Source organism: Ammodytes marinus (assembly GCF_949987685.1).
Source record: "Ammodytes marinus genome assembly, chromosome: 8".
NCBI classification, from domain to species: Eukaryota; Metazoa; Chordata; class Actinopteri; order Uranoscopiformes; family Ammodytidae; genus Ammodytes; species Ammodytes marinus.
The window spans coordinates 5,453,535-5,475,740 of record NC_137212.1 but is presented as its reverse complement, the minus strand read 5'-3'; the positions used below and the strand labels follow the sequence as shown (position 1 = coordinate 5,475,740).

Here is a 22,206-nt window from a genome sequence, read left to right as displayed (position 1 = left end):
ACACTTCACCTAAATCCAGGCCTTACATTTACTGTTTCCTTTGAGACTGAGAAACGGGAAAATGTTTCCTTCGCTTTTTGAAGAGAATACAAGATCTGTGTTTAGACAAAAAAAAAATGGTTACCGGGGACTTCCGGTTGGCAAATGTGGGGCGCTTTGTCATGGTTGCTGGGCTACTTTTCCACAAACCTGTCATTTTGGTTAATATATATATGCCCCAAACTGGGATGATGACAAATTCATGGGTGTGTGTACTTCATGTTCAAGTGGGCGGGGTGGGTGGGATATTGTTGTGTGTGTGTGTGTGTGTGTGTGTGTGTGTGTGTGTGTGTGTGTGTGTGTGTGTGTGTGTGTGTGTGTGTGTGTGTGTGTGTGTGTGTGTACGTGCGACCACGTCGTAGGGGACTGTTCATTTGTACCAGGAAGCCGACGTTATGTTGATGTCTACTCACACACACCTTTGAAAACTGCAGACGTTTGTGTCCTCGCGGTCTCTGAACAGAGCGGACAATGTGTCTCCTCCTGTTGCTCCCGACATCAACTGTCACCCGCGGCAGTTGATTTTATATAATCCCCCGACACAGACGTGACCGTTAGCAGTTTAAAACACGGCATGGGCTAGCGTGCTGTTATGTTTGGCTGCGCGCAGCTACTGATCCTGGGTCAGCCACAACTCATAAACCTACTTTGTATTACTTGCATAATATTTTAAAAAGATGCATAAAGCCAAACGAAAACCAACTGAAAGTAAAATGGATTATGTTCTTGAGATCAGGGTACGCCAGTGTGCTATTGATGTAGCAAGGATGTTATACAAGGGTTACATTATCAATATTTGAACAGGGACAACAACACAGCACTCCAGTAGTTTTATCTTCATCTTAAACAGACAAAGCCCAAATTCAAACCAATAACAGTTGGTGCTTTGTGATAACAATCAACTAAGTACACACAGACACACACACACACACACACACACACACACACACACACACACACACACACACACACACACACACACACACACACACACACAAAAACATCTCAACTCATCCATGTAACCTTGCGAACCTGGCTCCACCTTTCCCTGAGTAAAGTAAACAACACAAGAGTGCTACTTTGGCGCCGGAAACCCACATTTACAACTCTCTTCCTCTCTGACACCGTTTCTCACACACACACACACACACACACACACACACACACACACACACACACACACACACACACACACACACACACACACACAGGGTTCTTGCCAGCTTCACCTTACCCTCAGTTAGTGAGAGACACAAACACATGCACCTTATGTAAAGAGCAAACTCCACTAATATAAATGTTGTGTGTAAGGAAAGTGTTGCTTCACTGACCTCTATGGGTTTAAAGGGCTCATGTCTGATCAGGGTTGATAGATCTCTAGAGTAGTAGATAGAGTAACATTCAAGGACTTTTCCAAAACTTAAACTAAACAACAATCATTTTTTTAAATGTATTATTATTATTATTATTATTATTATTATTATTATTATTATTATTATTAAATAATTTGACAGAGTCAGCCTGAATTGACTAAGTCAGTCTGTTCAATATGGAGAAAATCCAGCATTTTCTAGTGATGTGTTCAGATTTCAAGCAAATTTCAAACCATGAAAACACTTTTCCAATCTTTCCAAACTGTGTGTGAACCCTGCTGTTGGACCCCGCCATCCCCCCCCCCGCGCCCCCGCCCCCACCACCACCCCCTCACACACACACACACACACACACACACACACCCTCCCCGACCTGACGGCCGGGTGTGATCTGTTGTGTTGGTTACCACATCCAGCTGAGATGTAGCGTTGCACACAGAGGTGCATAGAGACGCCCTGTACTGCACAGGGTGTGGGCACAACACACAGAGACGGCTAGATGCCAGAAAAAGTACATTTAGATGTGATTTTATGAGCGGAATTTTTTTTTCTTCGCACTGATGGTCTTGTTTGCCGTTACATGTAATTCATGACCATCAAAGTAAAAATAAGACTGTTTCAGAAAGATTTAAAAGTTCCTTGTAGCACCTTAAAAAAAGTATTATTAAAAAAAAATGTGCTATACAAATAAAGTTAACTATTACTATTATCATTAGTAGTAGCATTGAGCTATGTGAGCCACAGACAGACAGACAGACAGACAGACAGACAGACAAACACAAACACACACACACACACACACACACACACACACACACACACAGACGTTCCTTGCTTTATAACTAGCTTAGCAGTAGCATTGAGCTAACCTCCTGGCTGTGGTGGGCAGCAGTGCAGCAGCTTGAACTGCAGGTTGTCTGTGCGGAGGCTCTGTCCCTCCAGATGCTCCAGCAGTTCCCCTAGCGACGAGCGGAACGTGTCGGTGCCATGGAGACGGAACCCGTCCACGGCAACCTCAATCTGGAAGTTCTTATACTGACGCACCGGACGGGACTCCTGCAGGTCGTCCTGGATGGATGAAGAGATTTATTTTATTAAAGATCATTTTTTGTCATTTTCAAGCTTTATTAGAGTGTGCAGAGTTGAAACGGGGAGAGAGAGAGAGAGAGACAGAGAGAGAGAGAGAGACAGAGAGAGACAGAGAGAGAGGGGGGATGACCTGCAGTAAAGGTCCACGGGTCGGATTTGAACCCGCGACCACTGCAACGAAGGCCGGAGCCAATATGGTACACGCTCGGTATCCACTACGCCGCCGGAGCGCCATGGACAAAGATATTTAACAAAGAAATAATCAATTCTATATATTTTTTCCCCATTTAAGGGTAAACATTGGTTACAATAACCCTCACAGCTTGATGTTCAAAAATATATATATATTTTTTTTTTTATGTGTCACCATATTAAACAGAGGAACATAGGACTGATGGAGAGACCAAATAAGCAACAGAAATGAAAAGACCATTTCAGATTTACGAAAGAAAAGAAAAAAATGTATTAACATTGGAATAAAAGAGGAGGATGGGGAGAAAAGAGAGTGGGACTGTGCAAGAAAATATAAAGGTGTAGTACACAAATTGAATGTCAAAAACTCAATGAAAAGCTCAATGAAACAAAAGCCTCAAGATTATTTTTTAAACTATATTTACTAGAAAATGTTTCAGCTTTATATAGTCCTGTTGCAGCTCTACAGAAACATGCAGGAACTAATATGTGCAAATTATTTTATTCCTTCCGCCATCAGGCTTCTAAATGCTTCTGACGGCTGCTAGGCAAGGCAAGGCAAGGCAAGTTTATTTATATAGCACAATTCAGACACAAGGCCACTCAAAGTGCTTTACAGGGGCAAGATTAGAATACATAAAACACATTATAAAACATTTAAAAGCTAGCAGACAAACTGTAGGCCAGGCATTGTAAAAACTGAGTACCCTAACATGTAGCTATTTATTTATCATTAAACTGTTGTCCCTACTTGATCCACCATTGCGACTTGTGTGTTCGCTGCTCTGCTCTGAGTCTGTTGCTCAAATGCTGATGTTTCATTGGTTGTGGTTGTTCTGTTTTTTTTAAGTGACTGGTTGACCAAACTGCTCTATGGAGATCAATAAAGTTATTTGAATTTAATTGAATCATATGCCAAAAACCACAGAAATGTGTCACTCACTGCTATGACACAATAACGTTTGTTCTATCTGTGTTTGTGATTGATGGTGTGTGTGTTTGCGCGCGTGTGTGTGTGTGTGTGTGTGTGTGTGTGTGTGTGTGTGTGTGTGTGTGTGTGTGTGTGTGTGTGTGTGTGCGTGTGCGTGTGTGTGTGTGTGTGTGTGTGACTGTGTGGTTCCTCCCATGTTGACTCATGAAACAGCTTTGCACTGTATTGCCTTTTCTTAATGTAAACACAAACCATAATTCACTAGAAAAAAAACAGACCATATTTGGCTATGTGCCTCTGTCTACGTTTGCTACGTGCAATTTGGCAGGTGACCAAAAGCTTAGGGTTTCTACAGTCATCATTTCCTCTTTTAATAACACAGGTTCTTTGTCTGTAACAATGGCCATAAAACATTGTACACAGTTTTTACAGCGCATTTCATAATATGACTATATGAGCTCAAAGGCCATATTGTATCAGAGTGTCTCGGCTTGTCAGTTTTCATCAAAGCAAAGAGGCGATTAATGTAACATACTCAACCACAGACATGGGCGCGGTTATGATTTCAGTCTTGGTTATTGCACTAAATAAATAAATACTCTTATACACTGTTGAACTTCACTGGAACTGGGTGCGGTTGATTTTTGCGTCCCAATTTTTATTAATTACTATTTTTTTTTGTTTCCCACAGGTTTTACCAGTTTGGGGATTTTTTTTTTCTGTTAGTCAAATAATATTTCAGTTAAATTATATTTATTTAAAGGCAGAGAAAGCCATTGTGGAGAACGCTTGTTGCCAGAATCGCTATTTGTAAAAAATCAGTGAATATCTCCTCACAATCCACTATCTGTATGTTTGTTGAAAAAAAAAATCCAGTGTTAATACACAGCCTAGGCTCTGTAAACAAGCATGTTGCTAACTACGGCGGGCCCCTTAGTTTTCATTCTTTGACAACTGTGAAACTAAGTGTGGGGCTTATGTTAAGCCTAATTTTACTAAAGGTGACAATTTAAATATGAATTCCGAATCCCTTATAATTCAGTTGTATACAGCCCCGGAAAAAACTAAGAGACTAGTCTGGATTTTTCTTAAATCTTTATCTCTACATTACTTATTGAAACTTCTCTTAATGACAATATTTTTATTGTGAATTTGGCAGAAACGTTGTCAGTTGTTTATATTATAATACCAAAATGTTCATTCTACTCAAACATATGCCTATAAATAGTCAAACGAGAGACACTGAACATTTGGAGTGGTCTCTTAATTCCTTCAAGAGCTGTATGTTTTGTTCCGTTCGCTATGTATTTGTTTGTTTAACTTTAAAAATGCAAATAAAAGAATAAGAATAATTGAGTATATTTACCTCGGTGCAGACCACAGTGATGATGATGTATTCGTAGTCGGTGCAGCTCCAGCGCAGGATGTAGGTTCCCTCCTCGTTCCCCTCCTGACGCAGTTTGTGGATCGCATACTCCGTACTGGGGACGGGACAACACAATGAATATAGGGGGCAGAGCTGGGATTCTATCAGCGTTAATTAAAGATATTTTGTCTGTTAGAATAACTATTCTTAGTATGTCTTTCATACTGTATGTGGTTTGTTTTAATTGTTTTATTTTTCTATTTTGTTTTCTCCTCACACACAGAAAAGGGCACACACACACACACACACACACACACACACACACACACACACACACACACACACACACACACACACACACCCTCCTGACGCAGTTTGTGGATCGTATACTCCGTACTGGGGACGGGACAACACAATGAATATAGGGGGCAGAACTGGGATTCTATCAACAGTAGATTAAAGGGTTTAAATTATACAACAGATTTAAATGAAGATAAAAATTAAAGATAATAGTATAATCGTTGTACTCTTTCATATTGTATGTGGTTCGTTTTGACCCGTTTTACTTGTGTGTTGGAAAATGGTTTATGATGAATATGTGCCATTACAATGTCTTTGTCCAGAGATACTGTATTTTTTGTGTGAAAAAAGGCCCATGCTAACACACACTCTCAAGCACCTGCAGGGACTACAGGTGTATATAGGGGAAGAACTGGGATACTATTAACAGTAGATGTAAGGGTTTGCATTGTTCAAATACAGGCGTCACTTAAAGATATGTCAGTTGGTATAACTATTGCATTGTTGTTAGTATGTCTTGCAAACTGTCTGTGGTTTGTTCTGACCCGTGTTATTTGTTGTTTTCTATTTTGTTTTCTTCTGTACACACAGACACACACACACACACACACACACACACACACACACACACACACACAAGGAAACAATGGACATCACTGAGAGGGAAGATAGTACAAATAACATCTACAATATTAGAAAGTAAAAAGTTGAAGAGGCAATGAGGGGAAAATAACAATGGCTGACTAACTCATTCAGGGTAAAAGGGAGATGACTCATTAGAAATCTCTTTCTCTAGAAATTCAGATGTAACTTTGTCGGGCTCACTGGCATTTACCAGACCACAGAAGTTCTTACATGAATGTGTAAAAGTAATATTTTCTTCCTTAACATGTCAGTTGATTTTAATATGATCAGTTGTATACAAGCTCAATGTGAAATGGTGAATATTTTTTTTTATATTATTCTTTAGCATTCTTTGCTTTTATTAGACAGTTTGGAGAGACAGAGATGAAATGGGGCAGTTTCGCAGACATGGATTAAAGGTAGTTCTGGACTAAATTGCACTTTCAATGGACAATCTTCATTCAAAATTCCATTTAGTCCAGTCCAGTCTAGTCTAGGCTTAATCCATGTTTGTGAAACTGGCCCTTAAAGTGCCGGTACACACCAGATGGGTCCGTGGCAGCCGTTGTCGATGTTGTGCACCACTGAAGCCGGAGCGACTTCCTTACACAAGAAGTGATGAGCGTCTACGGTCAGCCTGAAGTACCCGTCAACCAGGGAGGCAAAGGACAGAGCCTCAACCCGGGAATCCATACGCAACTCCTGGTAGGTGGAAAGAAAGGGAGGGAGAGAGAGAGAGAGAGAGAGAGAGAGAGAAAGAGAGAGAGAGAGAGATAAAGAGTCTGATTATTGCTAGTGTTGTTAAACCTGAATGTATACATTTTGGTAATGTTTTTTTTTTTTACATTATTGCTCAAAATCTATTTTCATGATGATGTATGATATCTCTATGTTCCATGTTCCCTATTTCACTATAACAATGTTGTGCATATATTATGGCTATGTGTGTTGACTGTGGTATATATTTTTTACCATAAATATATACCACATATACCTACGACCGAATCACAGCAGCGCTGATATAGAGCAACAACATTGCTCCCTCTCATGTGATATTGTTTCTCTTTCAAAGGTTTTTTTATTAAGTGACAGTTGCAAAACAATTGCAGCACAATGAAATACAGATTTTTCCCCTTTTTTAACCCCGCACACACCCCACCCACCTATGTGATATTGTTTAAGTATTTGAATTGTATGTGCTTTTGTTTCCCTGTGTGGGAAATAAAGTTATTATTATTACAATTAGTCTTGGCTAAAACATTGTTGTGACATGTAGGCTTTGCTTCAACATGAGGTTAATCCCCAAAAATGTTGCTGTTAGTCAAATTACCCATGAGAACAGGTAGAGGCAGAAGGCCAGGTTAGTAGAACAGGTAAGACAGAATGCTCCTCGCATGACTGTACTACTGCTGCACATACTTTACAAATCCATGTCACGATGATGGTATTAACTTTGACATGTACAGTGCATACGGAAAGTATTCACAGAGCTTCACTTTTTTCCACATATCGTTATGTTACAGCCTGGAATAACGCTGGATTAAATGTATTTATTTTGCCTAAAAATGCTACACATAATCCCCCATAATGACAACTTTTTAAAACAATTCAAAACTCTCAAAAGATTTTTTCAAATGTATTAAGAATAGAAAAAGAAAAATATAATGTGTACAAAAGTATTCACACTTGCTTTCCGTATGCACTGTAGATGTGTTTGTCCAGGAAATCATTTTGAAACTAATTTCTTCACTACCAAAACGAAAGTGAATCGTGAAAACATACTCACTGATTTCAACAAAAAGGCAATTTTGAGAACAAGCATTCTCCATAATCACTTGATCTAATGTATGTTGAGTGTATATGACTGTGAAGTCTGACAGTACTCTTGTTACATGTGTGTGTGTGTGTGTGTGTGTGTGTGTGTGTGTGTGTGTGTGTGTGTGTGTGTGTGTGTGTGTGTGTGTCTCACCATCCTCCTGTTGTCCTGTTTAAAGATGGTGACCGTTGACTCCTTGACGACGGTGTGTGTGATCTGATGGAAGTCACAGAAAACCGTCCAGCCGTCGCTAGTTTCTTTATTTCGGTCATTTTTCTGTTTTCCGTCCGGCTTGTTCTTCCTCGACTTGCCCTTCTCCTTAGAGATCAAAGGTGCCTGTTTGAAAAGATACACAAAGCAGATACAAATCAGACACAAACACACACACACACACACACACACACACACACACACACCAGCATTTGTCATAGGTCAAATATTGCCATCTGAAATTATTGCTATAATCTTTGCAAAGTTTGTCAAAGGTCATATGCATTACCATGGAATTTGCACCATTTACCGAAAGTACAAAGTATGACATATTGAGATTTAGCATGCCAAATTGTACAATATACAGTACATTGGCATATGTGTTACTTTTTTAACAGGACAACATGAAAATTAAAGCAATATGCAGATGGCTCACACTGTTAACAAGCAAGTCATAAAACCTAAAAAAGAGAGCAAGACTTAGCTCCTAATTTTTCTTATATGGACTTTTAGGGCCTAAATAACCATATGTGTATTCCAGACTACATCCAACTTTAGCATAACTTTTAATTTTCCATGTAAAATCACTTTCTGTATAACCACTCAACAGGGAGTAAGGGCGCACTCACACTAGGGCCTCTGTTCCGTGCCCGAGCTAATTTGCATACTAAAGTCTAGAACGTTTGGCTAGTGTGACCACGCCATCCGTATTCCAGCACAGAACACTTCCTTGGCCACGGCACACTTGGGAGAGGTGTGCCAGAGAGAACGGCACAGATGCTAATGAGATGACACGCGCACATGCACGGATACGCAACCTGAGCTGGATGACGTAGTCCATGCGCCCAATAATTGTAAACCATGGCGGCAAGAGGTTCACGAGTGGGTTCCGGTGCGATAGCGAAGTGGAGAGTTTGCTAGAACTTTGGGCCGGCGACAGTATTCAGTCGCAGCTGGATAAAAGACCCACAAAATTTCAGAGGTGTTTGGGGCAATCCGCGACTACTGTTGTTCTCCATTGTTGTTCTACTAACTCTGGCAGCGAGTACGCTTGGTGATGACGTATGTATCGTATTACGACGTGATGACGTATGTATTAAGGCGCAATCGTGCCAAGGCCACGGCCTTTGGGAGCAGTGTGACCACGGGCCAGCGGGGGAGTGGAGAGGGGGGGCAATCATGCTGCAGCAAACTTGCCTAATGTGAGTGCGCCCTAATTATATCAAGCAGCTCTCTCTAGACAATGATGGATAGGCGTGTCTGACAGTTATTTGTCACTGCCAGTCTATCAGAAACTAGAAGCCATCAGCTCCCTAATTTGCCGTCACACACACACACACACACACACACACACACACACACACACACACACACACACACACACACACACACACACACACACACACACACACACACACACACACACACACACACACACACACACACACACACACACACACACACACACACACACACACACACACACACACACAGTATCACTCACTGAAGCAGGCTTCTTCCTCCAGGAAATGCCAGTTGTACCAGTCACTAGGACCTGCATGTCATGGCTTGTCTCCAGGGTCTGATTCTGGCTCTTCCCTTGGCTTTGGTTGTACAGCCCTACTAACACAACACAAAAGGGATATTGCAGCATTTTTAACATTCAGATATAAATTTGTGTAGTTACAGGACACATAGACTGTAGAAGCCTATACAGAGTGATACACTGCACCTGATGTACCTCCATTTGTCCTAGTCATAAATGGCCAAAAAACAATTGAAAAAAAGTGCTGATATAAAACAGCTGTCTGCCGTTGCAGTGCAGCATATCAGTCCGCAAATCAGCAGTGAAAAAAATCCAAATTGAATGTACAATTTACCAGATATTTATTTTTAGGCATTTATTCACACAGCGAAAATACTGAATTATCCATTTACAGCAGCTACGAGAAGTTTTCTGTTTTTTTTTTAATTCGAGTTACCAGAGAAAATTGGAAGTGTTTTTCCAATATCAGTTACTGCTGTCCTTAAGGTATTTGCTAGCGTGTGCAGGCGTCGTGGTGCGTGCATCTGTTTGCAGAAGCATTCATAAACATTAAAAACTTCCTTGTAGGAGGGTTAACTTGTTTCTCAATGTTGTTTTTGGAAAAATCGTAAGGGGTTATGCAGCGACCAACCAAGCAAAGCAAATGTATTTTGTTGGCTACTGTGTTTTTACATTCAAATTCTAATCTTTGACAGGTTACACGATCATACAGTTCTGCAATTACACACATTGGTAGAAATCATCAAGTGAAGGTCTAGTGTGGTCTGTAACAAGTTGGTTAATTTGACATGTAAACATCTTGTTTCTGTTTCTTTCCCTTTTGGTTTCCACCATATGCAAAGCCTGACACAGTGTTCTAGGTACATCCATGTGACAACACAGTTCAATCTTTGTTTTGTTTTTTAAGAGCTGTGGGTAGGACCTCACAGTTACTCTGTGTGCTAAAATACCAAGCCAACCACTGTTACACACAGCTGATTCAAAATAATGAAATAGCACTTTAAAAATAAACACATTCTCATCTCAGTTTTGTGTTAAGAGTAGCAACAATATTATCTGGCATGTCAACAAAAGTTGCCATAAAATTGAGGGCTCAACTTTCCAAACTATTTCCTTTTAGTAGGGCTTCCAAAGGGATTATCTTTACAAACAAGACATTCTATTCTGTAGTATCTATTTACCTTTAATCCCCAGCCAGTTGATCTAGTCAAACTGCATCTCAAACAACTGAGCTGTTGCACGCCACCACACTGGCACAGTGCCTGAGAAACTTTGATTGATCATCTTCCTGAAATCCTAACATAGTGATGTCCTCAGGGACTTACATATCAATGAAAAGTTCATTTTTCTGTAACTTAATTCGAAAAGTGAAATTTTCTATCGTTATTATTTTCATTTTGTGTGACACATCTAGAACATATGAACATGTCACTAACTTCTAACCTACTTTTCAGAAAGTTGACATTTGCTGTATTATAAATATATTTTTTGATTGGTTTTATGTAATATTCTATTTTGAGATACTGGGTTATTTATTCCATGAACTATGAGCCGTTATCATCAAAATCAAAATTAAAACAAAAGACCTGACATGTTTCACTGTGTGGGACTTACAGGTGCATCTAAAAACAATTGAACATCAATGAAAAGTAACTTTTCAACTCTGTAACTTAATTCAAAAAGTGAATTTTGTGTAACACATCTAGAACATATAACCTACTTTTCAGAAGGTTGAGATGTTTATATTATAAATCCATTGATTGGTTTTATATAATAAGTCAAAACAAGATAAAAGGCCTGACGTGTTTGACTTTGTGTAATGAATCTAGAATATATGAAATAAGTGAAATCCTACCATAGTAGCCTCCATTGGCGAGCTCTCCCTCTTGTGTTAGAGTCAGTGATAATGGCTCTAGTAGTTCACTCCCCAGTCCGCTGGTTAGGCCCTCTAGAGTGGCCAAGTACTTGATCTTCAGGTCGTACTGTGTGATGTTGCTGTCGTTGACCGTGCGACTGTTGAAATCATTGAGGAATTTCTTGAAGACGTTGTTGATGCGGATGCGCGTCAGAAAGTTGCGTTGCTTTATGTTTCGGTTCAGCGACTCCGGGATGAAACGTTTGTAGCTGGTGGAATTCAAAGAGAAAGAGAGGAAGAGAAAAATGCGTTAGACATTTATTTTAAGGACCTAATTCCTTTGCTTTTTGCAACCGTTTTAAAAGGTGGAGTCAGAATTTTTTGAGTGTTTGTAGGACAATTATTTTTGTCAAAATCAGTGAATATCTCCTCACGATCCGCTACCTGTCCGTACTGTGTGTGCGCTGATGAGCCTAGGCTCTGAAAAAAGTTCATAGTCTGTCCCTTTTTTTTTACATGCCAGTTTACAGGGCCTAGGCTGTGTATAAAGTTTAAACACCACTTTTCAGGGCACACACAGTACGAACAAGTAGCAGATTGTTTGGAGATGTTTGCTGATTTTGATAAAAAGTGATTTTTGACAATATGCATTCTCCAGAATCCCTGTCTCCACCTTTAAAGGTGAGATAAATATAGACAATAACATTTGTCTAAGAAAGTATATTAGAAGTTTGGATTAAAAAATACCATCAATTAGTTGGATCATAAGTGTCATACTTTAGTTGCTTGCTGTGGAATGTAACATCTACATGACCCAGTGCCACCTAGCTTGTAAATACCTCTAGTCAATAAACCTGTAATACTTTACCATGACTGTAAAATAGACAACACGCCATGCCCTTAGTTTTTCTGACTGGGATTCTGATAATGCTCTAAAATAAATAAACAATCTATTTTTACAACTGTGTGAAAAGACTCAATTGAATGGAATTTATGAGATGTTTTTTCGTCCCACCCACTAGGGCTGTGCTAATGCCTGTTGTTGGGGACAACATGTGACTGAGCACATATGGTTTTCCCTTTAGATAATGGACCTTTGGATCAGGCAAGTTGATTTAATAGCATTTCACATGATGACATTTAGACTATCATTCTTTAAAGATGCTACGAGGAACTTTTAATAGTTTCCTTTGATGATTATTAATGACTTGTAACAGCAAACTAGACCATCAGTGCAAATAATGCTATTTCTATATAGTTTTTCTTAATGCCTTTGTCATCGGTACGCTCACCCAGGAACTACAGCTGGCGTAGTAATAACACCACCACTTTTGTCCGAAGGGGGTGGACGAATAAACACACACTGAAAGTTCCTCGGAGGGCCTTTAAATGTGGGTGTTGTTTTAAGATCTTAATCAAAAAGTGTGGAATACGTTGTTAAGAAAGGCAATGATTCATCCACAGGGTTTATTGCTGTGTGTTTGTGTGATTTCACCTGATTTCGATGGAAGCAGTTGTCAAGGGGATATCCTGTTTTTTGGCAAAGTGAGTGATGGCGAGCACAGCCATTCCCAGACACTCGTTCTCTATCTCGTGTTGCTCTGCCTCCGACTGGGCCACCCGCAGAGGGACAACGCATTTCTGGAAGTCATGCTGGCCCTGCACAGCAACAGAAATGTATTAATATACAGCTCCGGAAAAAGAATTAAGAGACCACTCCAAATGTTCAGTGTCTCTTGTTTTACTCTTAAAAGGCATATGTTTGAGTAAGATGAACATTTTGATTTTATAATATAAACTACTGACAACATTTTTACCAAATTCACGATAGAAATATTGTCATTAAGAGCATTTTCAATACGTAATGTAGAGATGAAGATTGGAGAAAAATCCAGACTGGTCTCTACATTTTTTCTGGGGATGTATATAGATATTTTTAAGATTGTTTGGGGTATTTTTATGCTTTATTAGACAGTTTGGAGAGACAGAGATTAAATGGGGCAGAGAGGGGAATGACATGAAGAGAACGACCACGGGCCAGATTCTAACCCGGGTCTGCTGTGAAGAGGACTGAGACTCTATTGGGGGGAGGGGGGCTCTAACCACTACACCACGAGCTATATAAACACCATTATTATTGCTATTATTAAAAAAAAATGACCTGGGCAAAGAGATAGTCGAGCGAGGCACCGTCCAGTAGCGGGGTTCCCTCAGGTGTTTTCTGTGGGCTCAGGCCTCCTCTCAGTTTACTGATGCAGTGTCTCCAAACCGGAGACTCTCCCTCAGTGGTGCCGTGCCAGTTCCTGAAATAAAACCTGACAGACGGAAAGGAGACAGGATGTTAACTGAATGAAAATATTATCTCATCATATCTTGTTTTATTATATCTTAATCTTATTTTATCCTCTTGTACTTATTGCACCGTGGGTCGGAGAGAAATGTGATTTTGATGCATCCGTTTGTCTGGCACATATTGAGGAAATTGACAATAAAGTTGACTCGAATTGACTTGGTCTGAATGCAGGAATGTATGCACTGGCTTTAAAAATGCTCTAAAAATAAACACAGTGACATTACAAGATAATATGGGTTGGTTTATGCCAAACAATAAACTATACAACCCTTTTTTATTCTTAAAGAAAGAGATTTTTATTAATTTGAGGTACACCTTGAGTTTGCATCGATGGGATTTCGGCCTTAATTTTATTTTTTTTAACCTTTATTTATCCAGGAAAGTCCCATGGAGATTAATAAGGCTTATGTGCAAGATATGACTGCAAGCAATTTAAGAATCAAAAGGTTAATCTGAATCATTATATCATTATATGCATGCTGCTACACTACTGGAACACTATGCACTAAGCAAAAGATACATAAGTGAGCGGAAATTATGAAGTGAATTCAAATTTTTAGTTCAAGTAGTTCAATTTACACTGACCCAAATCATACAGACCTTTGCCCAAACACACACACAGACACAATACAGGAAGGACCCTATTGCATCATGTATAAAATGCAGCGATTAAAATTTAAAAAATATATACAATTGTCCAATTTAGTCAACTCCACTTTCACTTTGTCTTAAGATCCCCCAGCCAATTTGAAAATATTTATGATGGAAGACGTCTTTAGTTTGATTAACTTTAAGGTTTTGACATATTTTCGTGTTTTTTTTTTCTGAAATGAAGCAATTTTTCAGCTAGTCTTTGTTTTTCTGAGGAAATACATCATCTCTGTCAGTTCAGCGTCACAGACGTCTGTCTACATCCTCCCCACACCGGCAGTACACACATAGGGCAGAGCACCGGGAGACTGGTAACATTTTTTTTTTTAAATGTATACAGACAAAAACTGATGACATAAAGACAAAGACTGAAAATAAGTAAGGAACCAGTGGTCAAATGTGCTATTTTTTGAATACCAACTCTTTTTTTGGTTTCCAAAAAATTGGTTCGTAGAGCTACTTTCAAGGTAACTAACGTAACTAATGAATTTCTTGGAGTCTTTATATCCTTTGTCTTAGAGGTGGGTATATGTAATTGCTTAGAACAGGGGATATGCATGAATAAGCTTTTGCATTAGCCATTTCACTCGCTATTTACTGTTGATCAAGCTTACCCAATGAGATGTCTATAATGATTGAGCTATGATGACTGAAAAAACAACAGCTACCGCAGTAACTCCGCACAAAAACAAAAAAGAAAGTTCACCAGAAGCGAGTTCCTTTTAGGGGCAACAATGTAACCTGTAAATGTGTGTGTGCCTTTCATTTTTAAATCCCACTAGAATTGTGCTTCTAGGGATGGCTCAAGTGCGTGCAGAAGGTAGCCATGTTTCTTGTTTTGTTTGTTAGGGATTTATCCAGGTGGCTCTATCTAATCCCTGTGCGTGTGTTTGTCTGTTGAACATTTGTATGTGCTTAAGATTGTGTGTGTATATCAATATTTGACCACAATAACCCTGCTTGTTTGGTAGACTGCACCACAATACGCAAAGCAGGCTGCAGCAAAAAGCAAGCACAGACAAGCAGCACACAAACACACAGACACACACACAGGTTCTATGCAGACTTTCTCTCCTCTTGCTGCTGTCAGCAGAGCACAGAGAAAGAGGAAGTGCAAGTGGCACCACAATATGTTTTTCCCCCTGTCTTCTTTGCATGAAATGTTACCTAAGTAGAATGGGACTTAACTCTCTCTCTCTCTCTGTCTCTCGGTCTCTCTCTCTCTCTCTCTCTCTCTGTTTTTCTCTGTCTGTCTGTCTGTCTGTCTGTCTGTCTGTCTGTCTGTCTGTCTGTCTGTCTGTCTCACTCTCTCTCTCTACAAAGTAATCCAGGCAGGTACAAATATGACATTGCTGATCTGACTCACAGAAAGTTTCACTCTATTTTGAAAAACTTTTTATACAATCTATTACAACAAAATACATGCCTTATAATGGGACACTACACACACTACCTTTACCTTGATCTAATGCCATAAAGAAAACTGTAACGTTTAGGGCAACGTCCTGGATTAGAACACAATAACGCTAAAAATATAAATTAGTCAAAAATAAACCACTGTAAGCTGCACATGAATGTGTGTGGTATGTGAATGTGTGGAGCTAAGTAGGGACACTAATGCACACTGGAACAATGTGTCCATGTTTGCTTGTCTCAAAAGTGTGTTAAGAATGAGACATGTCAATGTGACACTAGGACTAAATATCTCTAACTTATTTCTTTGTTTAATTTATAACGTGGGAAGTTTTTAATGTGATGTTGAATGTTTTGTGATGTTTATCTTTTGTGTGGACCGCACTGGACTAGCCTGGAACCGCCAACCTATGGAACCGCCAACCTATGTACTTCTGCTCAATTTTCATTTCCCTTCTGTAGTAAGTATGGTTGTGCGGTATATTAGTGTGTTTCCCCCGCCAGATTTTTGGCGGTCCAATCAGCGAACTGAGGGAATGGCTGAGAACAATAATGTGCGGCAGTTTCAGTTGTAGTCAGAAGGCGGCGCATGTCATACGTCACGACCAAACGTTATGCGATTGGTGGGCTAATCCAGAGTGGCACTGGGCAGATCCAATAGTTTTAAACTTCAACAGACACCCGCCTTCAAGTGAGTTAACGTTTTTCAATTGAGCGATTCCAGACCTTCTGTACAAATAAAATGAAGTACGATGGTCTGGTAGGACCAGGCTAGCATATGGAAGAATAGTTGTAACTACGGTAATGCCAGTAGGTTTACCTCTTCCTGGCGAAGATAGTGCTACTTGTGTGAATGTGTATGATTGCTGTATGTTTGAGGTGGTGGTCGGAGGGGCCGTTGGCGCTGAATGGCAGCCACGCTTCCGTCAGTCTGCCCCAGGGCAACTGTGACTACTCTCGTAGTTTACCACCACCGGTATGACTGTGTGTGAACGAATTGAACCAGGAACCCTGTAAAGCGTCTTTGAGTGCCTAGGCAATAAAGCGCTATATAAAACCTATCAATTATTATACATTAATTATTATAATTATATGTTTTATAATGTGTTTTATGTATTCTAATCTTGCCCCTGTAAAGCACTTTAAGTGGCCTTGTGTCTGAATTGTGCTTTATAAATAAACTTGCCTTGCCTTGCCTTGCCTTACGGTAGTAACTAATTGGGATCCTAAGTAAAATTTAAATAAAATCCATTTTGTTTTCCTCATAACTTGGGACCAATAAGGAATTAAGTCTGTTATCATTGGGTGAAGTATGACGTGGGACTCTCTTGGCATCACTTGTTAATGTTGTAAAAACGTCAGTGACAGTGACTCACTGCTTTCTATGGCTATTCTGAGATGCTATAACTTTATGACCAAAGCTTTAAAAGAGAAACCTTATGCTGTTGTCCCTTTTCTTTCCTCATATTAAGCCAAACTCAGAATCAACATCTGACAACAGACATGTGGGAACTCGGACTGTGTGTAAGGTTGCCAAAGCAGCAATTGCCATATGCCATGTTAGGATATTACACAACCGGCGATACAGTAATGCCAATTCACAATGCACGTACACAAATAGTCAGCAGATTGTTTCGACATCAACTCGATCATTTAAAGCAGCTACGAGGAACTTTCAATTCTGTTAATTCTAGTGGCGCCTTTGGCCGGTGTTTTTACTCCGCCAGCTGTAGTTCCTGGGTGAGCGTACGTACCCATGACAAGGCATAAAGAAAAACTATATAAAAATAGCATTCTTTGCACTGATGGTCTTGTTTTGCTGTTACAGGTCATGTATGATCAATCAGAGGAAAAATGAGACCGTGTCAGAAATATTTAAAAGTTCCTCGTAGCACCTTTAATGGTGTTGTGAAATTGCATGCAGTCAAGTGTTTTCCACTTCAGATGTATCAGTCAACACCGCCTCCAGCATTCTTTACCTGACGCACACTTACTTATCTGGCACAACTTTAGATGAGATAAGGGGTTGCCACTTGATAGTTGTGTCAGTTTGTTTCAAAACTCTTTTATTTGGTAGCAAGCCGTAGCATCAGATTCATGCTTTTTTATTTTATTTATTATTTATTTATTTAATTATTTCAGGACAATGCACATTGATAAACATAGTCATTCCAACATGTAAATGTGCCAGATTGTAGCCCAGGGGCTAATTTCCATCTGTTGTCCATAGGCAGATGGATGTTACAGTAAAAGCAATACAAAAGATATACAATAAATACATAACATGAAAAGGTTCTATAAAAAGCAAGGACAAACATAAGTATTGGTTAAAAAGGAAATTCAATAGAAAGTGGGCCGATACAGTCCAGTGTTATATGTGGTTACATGTTTGGTTATCAGTAAGCCATGTCTTTATTTTGCGCTTAAAAGAGGCCAGTGTGGGACATGCCCTTATAGTTGGAGGTAGTGTGTTCCATAATGCAGTACCGGTAACGGAAAGGGTGTTATGGCTAAAAGCAGTTTTCCTGAAAGGAATCTCACAGTCCCTGTTTGCAACAGCTCTGGTGATCCGAGTCTGTTTGTACCTAATAAACTCTAGCAGTGGTGGTGGCGCCAGGCCATGTAGTACTTTGTAAATTAAGCATACACAGGAGAATTTACAGAAATTATCGAAACTCAATAAATGATATTTCTCTAAGATGTTACAATGATGGTAAGAGAAAGGTTTTTTATCTAGAGTTTTAAGTGCCTTTTTGTACAGAAGCTTAACTGGTTTTAAGATAGTAGAACCCGACATGGACCTTTATACTGCAGCTGTTATGATAAACCAACGGCAACAGTACGCTTCACAACGGACCAGTTAATTGTAAGAAAAACTCCCGAATGGCTCAGTCAAAAAGGTCAAATGTAATATGCATCGTGTGTAAAATAGAATGAAAACATCACCTTCCAGTTGGGAGTTACAGAATATGAGCTAAGCATGCAAGCTAAGCTAATCAGACGGATGCAAACGGGCACAGGCAAAGCACAACATGCTCTACACGGGCATGGTGTTAGCTATGGGGGGCTCCCTTTTGTTTACATACCAGTTTACAGAGCCTAGGCTGTATATTAATTAACACTGGAGTTGTTTTCAGTGCACACACAGGTAGCAGATATTCAGAGTTTAGCTATAGAGTCTGTGCTTTATGTAAGTGAGTGAAAGCTTGTTTGGTATTGCTCCACTTCCGCCCCAGCAGAAATAGATGGAATAAAAAGATATTTCCCATCCCAGGAGCCAGTGTGCAGATTGCCAAGGTCTCTGGCTCTGTCTGCTGCCCACCTGGCAATGCTCCGATCGGATCCCTAAAACTGATCGTGCAGATTGGGTGCAGCAGGGGATCAACAGTAGAAGGTGTCCCAGAAAAAGTCCGGACAGGGTTGATTTTACCCTACAATCATAAGCCTCCTGAAGTTGTTTTTCCATACAGACCTTGAAATAGCTTTATCTCTGGACCCTCATCTCCCAATATTTTTTCAAATAATTGTCCTACTATCTCGAAGACTACACTAGCAAAGAAAATATTGTTGGTTTCAAATTATAAATAATGATTTGGACGTTTTTTTCCAAATAATTTGCAGCTCAAAAATTCTAATAATTCCACTCTAACGTATTCAGCTACTGCGTTGATACAATTCTTACCTCATGCGATAGTGCAGCTTGATACTGGTTTCATCTGAGATCTTGAACTCAAAGTTGGGGGAGTACCACACACCGTCAGTCTCATTGTAAAGGGCGAAGAGGTTATGGCACAACGGGGAGATCGCTGAGAAAGAAAAGAGAGGAGAGAGAGAAAAATATAAATACTCAATTGTTGAATTAGGACAGACAGCAATGCTAAGAGACACAGCTGACATCTGTATAAACAACATACAACAATTTGATTATAAAATAAGATAAACAGAAAAAAACACGCTCCATATCAATCTTACTGTGTTAGGATAAATATAATGGATATGTTGTTTGAGTACTTAAATGTGGAGTCAGCGATTCTAGAGAATGCTTGTTGTCAAAATCCCTTTTTGTCAAAATCAGTGAATGTCTCCTCTCCTTACGATCCTGCTACCTTTCTGTACTGTGTGTGCTTAAAAAAAATAGTTATCATAGCCCAGGCTCTGTAAACTGGTATGTTTAACAAAAGGTATGTAAACAAAGGGGGCCCACCGTAGCTAGCAGCAACCAACATGTCCGTTTACAGAGCCTAGGCTGTGTATTAACACAAGATTTGTTGTTACTGTAACGCACACAGTATGGACCGGTAGCAGGCTGGATCATGAGGAGATAATCACTGATTTTGACAACAAGCATCCACCAGAATCGCTGACTCCACCTTTAATTGTTCTGTTTTTTTTGTTTTGTTTTTTTTAAAGATATTTTTTGGGCATTTTTTGCTTTATTGATAGTGCAGAGAGACAGAGGTGAAATGGGGCAGAGAGGGGAGTGACATGCAGAGACCGACCGCGGGTGGGAATCGAACCCGGGTCTGCTGCTGGGCCCGGCCCGGGAGGGGAACGCCTTACCAACTGAGCTAAAGGCGCCCCCAAATTGTTCTGTTTTTTAAACACTCTTATACCTTATCAATCTACATCCAATCTTTAAAGAACACCTTGTGATCACTATGCCATCACAGCAGGAGTTACAAAATACCCAGGGTTTGATATCCGGTCCACTGACCAAATAACCCAATGTTGTGTTGTAATAAAGCTGATTTGCATTTGGTTCTGTATTCTTGTTGAGTTGTTGCATTAGTGGTTTTTCTATCTCTCTGACAAGCTGTTCCTTTACTTGGGTCCCCATGCCAGCCTCTCCCTTTCCACATCTTATAAAAGTTGTAAACGTTTAATTTTCTTGTAGGAGGGGTGAGGGGGGGTGGGGCGCTCGTGGTGAAGTGGTTAGAGCACCCTCCCCCCCCCCAATAGAGGCTCAGTCCTCTGCATGCCCCATTTCATCTATGTCTCTCCATAACTGTCTAAACAAGCATAAAAATGCCAAAAGAATATCTTATTTTATTATATATATATTGTTTTGCTGATGTATTAAGAACACCCGGATAGTACACCCCACCTTATATGTCAGCTCTTTTTATATTTTCAGTTAACTACTTGATATGTTTCTTGATATGTGATGTATCGTTCTGTGAAGTATGTGCCAATAACACCCAGTCCTACTTTACTTCTGTCTATCAATAATGTTAAGCCTAAAGCCATTGCATATAAGAGGGTAAATCAACCTGGTTAATTAAATTGGCCCCTATGCGCCACAATCCCACATTCACGTTAAATCCTACAACATTTCCTTAATTAATTAAAAGCTATAAAGAGATTATATGCAGAGCGGGCACTTCCAAGATTTGTTTTGCAAACTAAGCCAAACGGGTCGGTCACTCTCCTGAAGGAAAAACAAAACATGGTCCCACACACACACACACACACACACACACACACACACACACACACACACACACACACACACACACACACACACACACACACACACACACACACACACACACACACACACACACACACACACACACACACACACACACACACACACACACACACACACACACACACACACACACACACACTAACTCACAGCATTGCTTGGCCGCTTCCACACACAGCTCCTCTGCAGTGTAGCAGCCCTTGAGGAACTCCAGATGGTCCACGTCGAGCCTGTAGAAGTGGATTTCCAGCCCCCGAGTGGAGCTGGGTGCTAGGGGAAGCTGAGCCCGCCGACTGGACCTCCGCATCTTACCACAGAGTTGCCTGCTCAACTCCATCACCCACAGAGTTGGCATTCAGACACTGCATGAGGGAAGGGAGAGAGAGAGATAACATGGGGGTTACTGACAACAAACTTCTGGGTAGTTTAGGCAGGAACTTGGGGTGGGGGTGTGTGTGTGTGTGTGTGTGTGTGTGTGTGTGTGTGTGTGTGTGTGTGTGTGTGTGTGTGTGTGTGTGTGTGTGTGTGTGTGTGTGTGTGTGGGGGGGGGTGAGTGTGTGTGTGTGTGTGTTTGTTTCTGTGTGTGTGTGTGTGTGTGTGTGAGTGAGTAAGTGAGTGAGTGAGTGAGAGTGTCTGCCTGCGTGCCTGCTCGAGTGTGTGTGTGTGTGTGTGTGTGTGTGTGTGTGTGTGTGTGTGTGTGTGCGTTTGTGTGTGTGTGTGTCTCCCTGTCTGCCTCCATGCGTGCTCGAATGTGTGTGTGTGTGTGTGTGTCTGCGTGTGTGTTACAGTAAGGCAATAGTATTGATTTGGCAGTGAGGTCGGCAAACGTCCGCAGAAACTCAGGGTTCAACGTGCATTAACCCGATGACTCACATTAACAAAGATATGGAGGTCATATGACATCACCATTTCAACTGAACCAATGACATCACCACAGAAGGCATATGGTTGCCGTGACGA

General features: G+C 40.3%; 1 protein-coding gene across 2 annotated transcripts in view; it reads right to left on the bottom strand.

Moving 5' to 3' along the window:
* Positions 1-22,206, bottom strand: part of jak1 (Janus kinase 1) — a 40,610-nt gene that overhangs the window by 15,163 nt on the left and 3,241 nt on the right. The window contains exons 2-11 of one of the 2 annotated variants that reach the window (XM_080032795.1): positions 21,397-21,608; positions 19,441-19,564; positions 13,503-13,656; positions 12,837-13,000; positions 11,342-11,610; positions 9,445-9,563; positions 7,884-8,066; positions 6,459-6,616; positions 4,991-5,105; positions 2,282-2,480 (exon numbers count right to left, since the gene is read on the bottom strand). In XM_080032795.1, the coding sequence (XP_079888921.1) occupies positions 2,282-2,480; positions 4,991-5,105; positions 6,459-6,616; positions 7,884-8,066; positions 9,445-9,563; positions 11,342-11,610; positions 12,837-13,000; positions 13,503-13,656; positions 19,441-19,564; positions 21,397-21,601 (1,690 nt within the window). In that variant the 5' untranslated portion in view covers positions 21,602-21,608. The remainder of the gene's footprint in view (positions 1-2,281; positions 2,481-4,990; positions 5,106-6,458; positions 6,617-7,883; positions 8,067-9,444; positions 9,564-11,341; positions 11,611-12,836; positions 13,001-13,502; positions 13,657-19,440; positions 19,565-21,396; positions 21,609-22,206) is intronic. The other variant, XM_080032796.1, reaches the window with a different exon arrangement.